The sequence below is a fragment of the Cetorhinus maximus genome, chromosome 16 (genome assembly GCF_964194155.1).
Source record: "Cetorhinus maximus chromosome 16, sCetMax3.hap1.1, whole genome shotgun sequence".
In the NCBI taxonomy this organism is placed as follows: Eukaryota; Metazoa; Chordata; class Chondrichthyes; order Lamniformes; family Cetorhinidae; genus Cetorhinus; species Cetorhinus maximus.
The window spans coordinates 21,913,802-21,925,650 of record NC_135894.1 but is presented as its reverse complement, the minus strand read 5'-3'; the positions used below and the strand labels follow the sequence as shown (position 1 = coordinate 21,925,650).

Genomic DNA, 11,849 nt, shown 5'->3' with positions numbered 1-11,849 from the left:
AACGGACTCCTTAACTAATAATGCAACGCCTCCTCCTCTTTTACCCCCTCCCCTGTCTCCCCTGAAGATTCTTTATCCCGGAATGTTGAGCTGCCAATCTTGCCCCTCCTTCAACCACGTCTTAGTGATGGCTACTTTATCACTATTCCACGATTCAATCCTCATCCTTAACTCATCCATTTTACCTGTAATACTCCTGGCATTAAAGTAGAGGCCATCGAGCCTTGCCTTACTCCCTTGAAACTTAATGCAGCTGTACTCCCTCTGACTTGATTGTTTTACTGTATTATGATGTGTCCCTATTCTGCTAACACTCTGTGTCCCCTCCCCCTGCCGAATTAGTTTAAAATCCTCCCAACAGCACTAGCAAACCCGCCCGCAAGGATGTTAGTCCCGCTCTGGTTCAGATGTAGACCGTCCAGGCTTGTACAGGTCCCACCTTCCCCAGAAACGGTCCCAGTGATCCAGGAATCAAAAACCCTCCCTCCTGCACCAACTCTTAAGCCACGTATTCATCTGCGCTATTCTCCTATTTCTGAGCTCGCTAGCACGTGACACTGGGAGTAATCCAGAGATTACAACCCAAGAGGTCTTGCTTTTTAGTCTACTGCCTAACTCCCTGAATTCTTGATGCGAGACCTCATCCCTTTTTCTACCTATGTCATTGGTACCAACATGTACCATGACCTCTGCCTATCACCCTCCCCCTTCAGGATGCCCTGCAGCCATTCAGTAACATCCCAGACCCTGGCACCAGGGAGGCAACATACCATCCTGGAGTCACGTTGGTGGCCACAGTAGCGCCTATCTGTTCCCCTGACTATAGAATTCCCTATTACTATTGCTCTTCCTCCCTTCCTTCCCTCCTGTATAGACAGGCTGCTTGTGGTGCCAGAAGCTTGGCTCTGTCTGTACTCCTTGGAGGAACCAGCGCCCTTATTAGCCTCCAAAATGGAATACCGATTTGCGAGCGGGACCCCATTCCCTCGATCCCTCCATTACCTCTAAATTGTCAGACTGCTGTCTGATATCTATTCTTGAATGAACAGAAATTTTCTCCCTGTCTTCAGTCCCTATCGCTTCTCATCCTCTTATACATCCCTGATTTTAATTGCTTCACCATTGGTGGCTATGCCTTCAGCTGGTGAAGCCCTAAGCTCTTGGATTTCCTCTCAAAACCATTCTGCCTCTAACTCTCTTTCATTCTGCCACTCTTTGGTGATCTGCCCCAATATCTCTTTATGTGGATTGGTATCAAAGTTTATTTGATGAAGCTCCTATGATGTGCCTTGGGATGGTTTACTAAATTAAAGGTGCTATATAAATGCAAATTATTGTTGTTATTGTCACTACAGTAAAATGTCCTGGTATATATTAAAGCAAGTGCTTCCCCATTATCCCTCACAGCATGATTTAGCCAATCCCTGTGCTTTGTGTAATGTTTGCCTTTCAGGTCACTTCACAAACTTTACAGTAAACATTTTAACAGAATTTTCCAGAATGTATAAGTGTTTGCCACATTGTACTGGTTATGTTTATCAACACTGTAGGTTTCTCATGTGACGATGTTTTGGTCAGTCATCAGAAAGATTACAATACAATAGTGCAATAACTTGAAAAAAAGACTGTTCTAGAATTTTTAAACCATTTACAGCCTTTATAAATATATGTTATAGATAAAATTTCACCAAGAAATGAATCAGCTCCTGATGGTGAATACAAGACGGAACAGGACTCTACCAACCAACCAGAGATATCCTACAGGTCTTCCAGTCCAAATAGATTTCTTCCCTGTGGTTTTACTGCACACAGACAGGATGATCTGAATTTTGCAGAGGACAATCTTTGGGGCAATATTCCAAATGAGTTCAGATCGAATGGTTTTCTTCAGAAACCTAGTGTGAATTCTCCACCTTTGCAAACGAAAAGGATATTTTTTTCCCGCTATAACTATAAAAAAATTGTGAAACTCCTTGATGCTGAATTATGGAACCAGAACCAGGAAAAAGTGAACATAGTAGAATTGCCTTTTGATGATATTCCAGCGCCATCAAGGCGAATCCCTGAGAGACAACGTATTATTGGTATGATATTTCTATAGTTTGGGAAAATTACAGCTAAAATTCTAGGATTGTCTTGCTTGCAAACAGAAAATCACTTCTAATAGCAGAGAAGATGGTATTTTTCAGAATTTTAAAAGTAGATTTTCCTTATTAGCTGTTGAAAAATATATTTGGAAGTGGAGGGACTAAATTATCCCTGCGTTGGAGAAGGAGGTGGGGTGACAAATTCGCCAGTATTCCTACTTATCATACAACAACTAGAAGTGCATGTGTATGTGGAGATTAACTGAAAACAGAAATATTGTAACTTGCTATGTACTCTGCAGTGGAATAGTGCAACAACACTCATTTTAAAGATTCACACGTGAAGTATGGCTGTTAGGACAGGTACCCTAGAGAAGTGTTTATGTCTTCTGTACAGGAAAAGGAGGGGACAAATTTGGCAGAGACAAGGGGAAAGATTACTTATAGGAGAATTCAGGAGTGCCAATTTTTGATGAGCCCTACTTCACCTGCACCACACCTCCTCTCACCTCATTCCCCAATCATAAATGATGAGGTCTGAGGAGCTCCAGATATTTGGCCTCGGACCTCATTATACTGATGATGGCATAATGGGTGGAAGCCAAAGAGGTAAGTACTGCAAATTTGGGCTGTCTCTAGTGCAGTGGCCCACAAGTAAGTGGCGGTGTTGGATTTGCTGTGGTTGGGACATGGGGGAGCAACATGTGGGAGCAGCTGGGGCCTCTTGTGTCTGGGGAATGGGGATATCAGGAGTTAGGGGGACTGGAGGTTGGGGATCTTGAGATTGGAAATGGCCGTGATCGGCATTGGGATTGTGGTAAACACTTAATTTTTTTTTTGTATGTACGTATGTAGGTAGGCGATATTTAGTTTGCTTTTCCATGATGCAAACCAATGTAGCAGGGATTTGAAACAAGTGTTTAGGCCCTTTTTTTCAATAATTCATGGGATGAGGCTGTCACTAGTAATGCCAGCATTTATTGCCCATCCTTAATTGCCCTTGAGAAGATGGTGATGATCTGCCTTCTTGAACATAACTGAGTGGCTTACTAGGCCATTTTGCTGTGGGTCTGGAGTTAATATATGAGGCAGACCAGGTAAGGATGGCAGATTTCCATCCCTATAGGACATTATATGTAAGGAACCTCATCTGCTTCAGATGTGGGTAAAGGACCCCTCTTGCCAGTCTTTGCCCAATGTTTGAGCAGCACAGGTCCTGCCTGCCATTTTGGGACCTTAGGAGACTGTTTAGCACCTAAAAAGCAGGCATAATTTAACCCCCCCTTATGATCAGGCTCCCAGCATAGACACTTGCCACCAGCCCTGCAGGGAATGATTAGGTGCCATCAATGGGTTTGAAATCCAATTCCAATCAAGGGACTTGAAGACCTGTGATAGTTGTAAAGAGTCCCTTAACAAATGACTATTGGCTGTCAGAGCTGCTAGTTTTGGCCCATAGAGGAATTCCCTGTAAGTCAGCAGAAAATGGTATTAGATTGTCACCCTGCCTCAGAGAAGCTGTAAAAATGGTTGGTGTAGGAAATGGAAGGTGAAATGTTTAACAAAATCACACCAACACCTGGCTTTGAAGTGTTGAATTTCTGAAAAGGTGATTCTGTTAATGGGCTTTCGGCAAAAGCGTCATTCTCATATTTTTTTGTTTTACGAGCTGTCCTCAGAGGATAAAAGGTGCGCTTCTAGGGATATAACTAGTTGTGTGTCAGAACTAGCATATATAATTATATTTTTGTTCATGTGTAGTAATTTTGTGTACTAATGTTCATTCACTTCCCCTTGCTTTCAACTCGCTGTTGGCAGTAAAATTTCTAACACAGACCCCTGTTTTGTCTGCCAACTGCTTTTCAAGTTGTAATGAGTATACTAATTTATCCAAAATGATTTTGTTTCCACATTGTATTAATTGCTCCCATTTTATGTAAGTATCAAAGCATTTGGAGGGAGTACAGAATTTTAGTAGTAAGAAAGTAGTAAGAAAGTAGTAAGTAGTAAGAAAGACAAACATGGAAGGTGTCTTTATTGAGAAAGGCATTGTTTCAAACTAATCCTTGAGTTAATTTACATAATATGAATAGAATGCAATTTTCACTGTGAAATCTGTCAATTTCGTGATCAAAAATAATAAAGGTGCCACCTTACTATCTGCGCAGATTTAGGGCATTTTTTTTCAAATTGAGCTAAGCCAAAGCTGGTCTATGCTTTGTTGTTGGGAAAAAGAGAACTCTTTTTTTTCCCCTTAAATCTGTGGGCTGGATTGGGCACAGGGTTTGGCCAACAGGGCAGGCATGCAAGATCACCACCCTAATTAAACATCTCCCCTTTGATCCAGGGGCACAATGTCTGCCCCAGTCAAAACAACTGTACAAAGGGAATGAAACGACATGTGTTCCCTCAGGTATCACAAGGAAGCCAACATGTCACAACAGCGCAAAATGCCTGAGATTGTACATAACTACTCCAACCTTTTTTTGATAGAATTGGCACTTTAACCATCAAGCAAGATGTGTCAGTCACCTCCCAAGAACACAGTTTTTAAAAAACTGGCTTGCCAGTGCCATACTCTGTTCCACATAGAACTTCTGTACATTAGTTTTTCCTCATTCATTACCAGGAGAAGACCAACCGCCATTTTCTCAAGGGCAAATAAGGATGAGAAACAAATTGTCAACATTCCCATTAATGCCCACATCCTAAGCATGAAATACAACAGATTTGCCAGAACAAATAATATCATCAGTGAACTTTCACATTATCAATCAGCCATTTATATGAATTTGTACTAATAACTGGGAATTTTATTGTTCCAGAGATGATTGCTGCCACTAGAATCCAAGAAAATTACTTTAGACATGGTATCAGCTCAGGATTGCCCAGCTATCCAGGTAATGACAATATCATAAAAATGATAAGAAAAGATCCCTAATGGAATGTAAAAACATAATCACATCAGTAGAACATTTGCCACGATAGTCAGCTTTATTTTTGAAAATTGTCATACTCTGTTCAATGTAGTATCACAAAACGCTTAATACAAATGTATATCAGCAGACACTACAAAATTAACATTTAAATATATACATCTCAAGGCAGAATGTGAAATATGGATGATCCATAATAAATACATGTAGGATAGCATTTATATTTAAGAAGTCTTATTGCACAATTCATTGATAATAAAGTTTTAAGAAGACATGTAGATAAGCTGGTTTTCTGTCTTTATTTACAGATACTGATCTCTCAAGGTTCATAACTTAGTTGACCTTAAGAATCCACAGTTTCTTAGAGACACTGTCACCATTTCTGTCAGTAAATTGAGTTGCAAAACATCCAGTGGTATATAAGGTGATAGAAAAATGAAGTAATTTGCTGAGTGCTAATATGTATCTGGGGTTTGAATTTAAAATGGAGGGTACAATCTGGGATGTCGGGCTGGAGGATATTGCAGAATATAGAATATATTTGCATTATGGACTATTTGTAGATGAGAATAAGGATTTTGAAGTCCACTTGATTGAAGTCAATGTGCTGGAAGTCAGTGACAGAGGAGGTGAAATTGGGATAGTGTTTGCAACCATTTTCAGCCAGAAGTGCTGAGTGGATGATCCATCTTGGACTCATATATTGAAGTTTCCATCATCATAGATGCCAGTCTTCAGCCAATTTTATAAGCACCATGTGATACCAAGAATGGCAGAGTGCACTAAATACAGAAAAGACTATTGCCCAAGTATGTCCTGTCCGCAAAAGCAAGACAATCAAGCGGCATCTTTTCACCAACATCCGGACTGTAGTGCTGAAGACTTATGCTCCAGAACTAGCCAGACCTCCAGCCAGTGCACTTACAGCTCTGGCATCTAGCTGACAAAGTGCAAAATTGTCTAGTACTCCTGCTGATAAAAAGCAGGAAAAATCCAGTCACCAGGGCTATCAAGTGACACACTCACCAATGACCTGTTCACTGATGCTCAGTTTGGGTTTGGCTTCCCAAACCTGTGCCCATCTTTCAATCCTTCCAATCATGTTTCCACCAAAATAGACTTTTCCAAAGTCTCAAATGACTTTTGTTACGGCTGGGATGGGAGGGGTGCACATATTATCTAGCCCCACTACTCCACAGGTCGTACCATTAATTTAAATGTTTAATTTACTAGCCAAACTGGCCAATTGTTTGCCTTCTCTACTGGTACCCAGAATAAAAGAGACTTTAACCAGGCTCCTTCAATAAACTCAGAACAATTGTTTATTGTAAAACAAAACTTTTTTAACAAGTTGCAAGTATTGGTTAACTCTCAGTTGTAACCTGGAAGTATAATTATCTATCTCTTCTTAAAAAAAGTTCCCCCAGCACACACACCGACAAACAAGGGACAAACAGATGGACTTTAGAGTATAGGCTTTATAGAATAAAGGATAAAGTTTGCAGGTTCTCGATGCTGTCAGTTCCCTCATGTGAAGATCCTGGTGGATGTTTGGAAGTTCTCACCAACGGAACTTTACCGTAGACAAGAATATGTATACGACTGGATCAGTTCTTCTGGTCTCAGCTTTCCAAATGCAGACAAGTTACACACAGATGAGGATTCTCTGGTTACAGGTTGATAGCCACGCACAATTTCAGCACGGGCAGAAGGAGAGAGCCAGTTAGGATAGCCTTCCTTTCTCAGCTTATTCCCCAACAAGACTGACTTCAAAACCAGTAGGTTTAAACTTCAGGTTTTTTTTTCTCTCTGCCATGTGATTTCCAGCAAGTTTCTAGCCTTTGCCTTTCTCAGTTTTTTCCCCCCCCCCATCAATTAAAGTGATTGCAGTTCGAAACAAACAGACCTTTCTCAAGTACCATGCAGGTCAGGTGATATCTTGGAAGAGGCCTGCTTGTTGACAGTTCCCAGGTGAACTTATGACCTTCTTTAAAAAAATTCCAGGTCAGCATCCAAATGTCCAAATAATAGTGTACTTCCTTAAAAGAAAAATAGTTTTAAAAATGTGATTTTCCCAACTCATTCTACGTGACTGTGACAAAAGTAATCTATTCCTCATCACCTTTCTCTACCAGTCTGCAGTGTTTGACACAGTTGACCACATCAGCCTCCTCCAACACCTCTCCATTGTTCCCCAGTTGGGTGGAACTGCAATACCTGGTTCCATTCTTATCTATATAGTGGTATCCAAAGTATCAGATGCAATAACTCCTCTTTCTGCTTCTACACTACTACCTCTGATGTCCCACTTGGATTTACCCTTGGCTCGCCTATTTCTTGTCTACCTGCTGCCCCGTGGTGGCATCACCTGAAAATATAGCGTTAGTCTTCACATGAATGCTGGCAGCCTCCAGCTCTATCTCAATTTCCACCACTCTCAACTCCTCCACTGTCTCTAAATTATCAGACTGCTTGTTTGACAACCAGTATTGCATCAACAGAAATTTCCTCCAATTAAATATTGGGAAGACTTTGGTCCATGCCACAAACTCTGCTCTCTAGCCACTGACACTATCCCTCTCTCTGGTAACTGTCTGAAGCTAAACCAGACTTTTCTCAATCTTGGTGTCATATTTCACCTCAGATGAGCTTCCAAAGGCATATTTGCTCCATCACCAACATGGTTAATTTCCTTCATGACATGGCCTGACTCTCCCCCACCTCAGCTCATCTGCTGCCAAAACATTCATCCATGCCTTGTTACCTTGGACTAGACTATTGCAACACAATCCCGGCTGGCCTCCCACACTTACCCTCCATAATCTTGAGGTCATCCAAAACTCTATTGCCTGTGTTCTTACTTGCATCAAGTTCCATTCCCTCATCACTCCTGTGCTCACTGACCTACATCAAGCCGCGCCTCAGTTTTAAAATTCTCACCCTTTTTAAAAATCCTCAATGGCCTCATATCTCCCTATCTCTGTAATCGCTTCCAGTGGCATAGCCCTCCAAGATATCTGCGCTCATCAATTCTGGCCTCTTGAGCATCCTTGATTTTTTTTTGTTCCTCCATTGGTGATCGTGCCTTCAGCAACCCAGGCCCTAAGCTCTGGAATATACCTCTCTGCCTCTCTACCTCTTTTTCATCCTTTAGAACAAGTCTCAAAACCTACTTCTTGACTAAGCTTTTGACCATCTGCCCTAATATCTCCTCATGAGGCTCGGTGGAGACTGATAACGAAGGTAAGAGCCCATGGGATCAAAGGCAATTTGGCAAATTAGATCCAGAATTGGCTGAGTGACAGGAAGCAGAGGGTGATGGTCGAGGGGTGTTTTTGTGACTGGATGCCTGTGTCCAGTGGGGTTCCACAGGGATCGGTGTTGGGTCCCTTGCTGTTTGTGGTATATATAAACGATTTAGACTTGAATGTAGGAGGGTTGATCAGCAAGTTTGCGGATGACATGAAAATTGGTGGGGTGGTAAATAGTGAGGAGGATAGCCTTAGATTATACAGGAGGACGTAGACAGGCTGGTCAGATGGGCTGATCAGTGGCAAATGGAATTTAGTCCGGATAAGTGTGAGGTGATGCACTTGGGCAGGACAAACAAGGCACAGGAATACACGATGAATGGTAGGACCCTGGGAAGTACCGAGGATCAGAGGGACCTTGGTGTGCATGTCCACTGGTCCCTTAAGGTAGTGGGACAGGTAGATAAGGTGGTTAAGAAGGCATTTGAGATACTTGCCTTTATTAGCCGTGGCATAGAATATAAGAGCAGGGAGGTTATGCTGGAACTGCATAAAACGCTGGTTAGGCCACAGCTAGAGTACTGCGTGCAGTTCTGGAATCCGCATTATAGGAAGGATGTGATTGCACTAGAGAGAGTGCAGAGGAGATTTACCAGATTTTTAGTTAGGAGGAGAGATTGGATTGACTGGGGTTATTTTCCCTGGAGCAGAGGAGATTGAGGGGGGACATGATTGAGGTGTATAAAATTATGAGGGGCATAGATAGGGCAGACAGGAAGGAACTTTTCCCCTTGGTGGAGGGATCAATAACCAGGGGGCATAAATTTAAGGTAAGGGGCAGGAGGTTTAGAGGAGGTGTGAGGAAGAATTTTTTCACCCAGAGGGTGGTGGGAGTCTGGAACTCACTGCCTGAAAGGGTGGAAGAGGCAGAAACCCTCATAACATTTAAGAAGTATTTGGATGTGCACTTGTGATGCCATGGCATACAAGGCTATGGGACTAGTGCTGGAAAATGGGATTAGAATAATTAGGTACTTGTTTGACCGACGCAGACTCGATGGGCCAAAGGGCCTTTTTCTGTGCTGTAGACCTCTATGACTCTATGAGATTTTGTTTTATGACACTCCTGTGAAGCGCCATAGGAAATTTTATTACATTAAAGGTTCCATATACACATAACTTGTGTTGTCATCAGTAAACTAATAAACATGCATTTTAGCATTTACGGAATTTATACTTTTCTGACTTCAGGAGCAGTTCCAAATATTGAAGGACGTGAACAATTTCTTGAATCTTCAGACGCTGAATCCCCAGTCATGGAGGAAGAACCAGAAAAAAGAATAAACCCGTATGAGATTTTTGTTCTAAGATCCCTAGCAGTAGGAAGTGATTCTTTAAATTTCAGGGTAAGTAGTTTAAAGATCCTGTCATTAAAATTTAGTAATTTTCAGCAAATGTAGAATTTGGATTTGGACTATTAGAAATACTGCAAATTTGCAGGATTACCAGTTTCAGAACTTTACTGCATGAAATTAATGTGTAATTGATGAATGATCAGTGTTCGTATCGAACCTGGCAAAATTGCAGCAAAATGAAGGATGAATTTAAACTCCACCAGCTGCCTTGGTGGGATTCGATGCCAGGCCTCTAGATTACTAAGCCGGTGACATTAGCACTACGCCAACAATGAAGGATGAAGGCCAATCACAATACTATGACCACCCAAACATGCAAAATGATGTGCTGGAAAAGACCAGTTTGTCCATTGAGTCTTTCCCACACACATCATGATTCACAACAATCCACACCCACCAGCAGTTACATAATCTTCTGGTAAGAGCAAAAAAGATTTTAAAAGTCAAGGCCAATTTAGGGAGAAAAGTAATCTGAGTAATTCCTCTCCTACCCCTCCTCGCATGATCAAAACTAATCTAGAAGATGCTCTGACAATGATTTATACTTACTAAGTATTCCATCTACTTTGAGCAAGCCGTGATCTTCATTCCAGCCAGCAACTAATCCAGCCCTCTTTAGAAGATATACAGTGAATCAGCAATCACTGTAGAAGTCAACAACTTGTTCCAGATGTCTCCTACCCTCTGGGATATGTGAAGCTCCAAATGTCTAACCCAATCCTGCACTTGATGTAATTTATGTCCCTTTATCCCCCTTAACCTCACTAATCGAGATAATCTGTCAATACATAGTCTAGTCTTTCATTATTTTAAGCACTCCTAAAAGATTGCTCCAGTCTTTGCATTCCTTAGGGAAATAGACCCAGCATTTTAAGCCTAGCCGGGTAACTATAGATAGAGCTAAACAATCCCGTAACCAATGGGTCAGTTCAAAGCTCTGCTGTCCTGCCACATCCAGTTGTTAATGATGAGAGACAATGAAACATTAACCGGAGGATTCACAAATACCCCCATCCTCCATGACGGGGGAGCCCAAGCGCATCAGTGCAAATCACAAGGCTGAAGCATTTGCAACCATCTTCAACCAGAAATGCTGAGTGGATGTTCTATCTTGACCTCCTCCTGAGATTCTCAGCATCATATATGCCAGTCTTCAGCTAATTTGATTCACCCCATGTGACAGCAAGAAACAGCTGAAGGCACACGATACAGTAAACACTATGAGCCATGACAACCTCCCAGCTGTAGTACTGCTCCAGAACTAGCCGGACTCCTAGCCAAACTATTCCAGTACAGTTACAAACACTGGCATCTACCTGACAATGTGGAAAATTGCCCAGATATTCTAGTCCACAAAAAGCCGGACAAATCAATTCCGGCCAATTGCCACCCCATCAGCCCACTGTCAATCAATAAAATGACGGAAGGTGTCATTGACAGTGCTATCAAAGCAGCAGTTACTCAGCAACCATCTACTCATCAATGCTCAGTTTGGGCCACCAGGGCCACTCCGCTCCAGACCATAACAGCCTTGGTCTAAACATGACTGAAAGAACCGAATTCTAGCGGTCAGGTGAGAATGACTTCCATTGACATCAAGGGAACATTTGACTGAATGTGGCATCAAAAGAGCTCAAGCAAAATTGAAGTCAATGGAAATCAGGGGGCAAACTTTCCACTGGTTGGAGTCATACCTCGCACAAAGGAAGGTGGTTGTAGTTGTTGGAAGCTAAACATCTCAGTCCCAGGATATCGCTGCAGGAGATCCTTAAGGTAGTGTCCTAGGCCCAACCATTTTCAGCTGTTTCATCAGTGACCTTCCCTCCATCATAAGGTCTGATAATTGCACAGTCTTCAGTACCATTTGCAGCTCTTCAGATACTTAAACAGTCCATGTCCACATGCATCAAGACTTCAACAACATTCAGGCTTGGGCTGATAAGTGACAAGTAACATTCATGACACACAAGTGCCAAGCAATGATAATCTCGAAGAAGAGAGAATCTAACCATCTCTCCTTGACATTCAACAGCATTATGATCACTGAATCCCCTACCAACAACATCTTGGGAGTTACCATTGACCAGAAACTTAATTGGATCAGCCAAATAAATATAATATAAAAGCAAAATACTGTGGATGCTGGAAATTTGAAACAAA

At 41.9% G+C, this 11,849-nt stretch overlaps 1 protein-coding gene across 1 annotated transcript in view; it reads left to right on the top strand.

Moving 5' to 3' along the window:
• The first annotated feature begins 1,526 nt into the window (after positions 1-1,526).
• The window catches only part of lrrc63 (leucine rich repeat containing 63), a 46,923-nt gene continuing 36,600 nt past the window's right edge, over positions 1,527-11,849 (top strand). Inside the window, exons 1-3 of the mRNA XM_078560499.1 lie at positions 1,527-2,084; positions 4,913-4,987; positions 9,526-9,680. Coding sequence (XP_078416625.1) covers positions 4,915-4,987; positions 9,526-9,680 — 228 coding nt within the window. The 5' untranslated portion in view covers positions 1,527-2,084; positions 4,913-4,914. The remainder of the gene's footprint in view (positions 2,085-4,912; positions 4,988-9,525; positions 9,681-11,849) is intronic.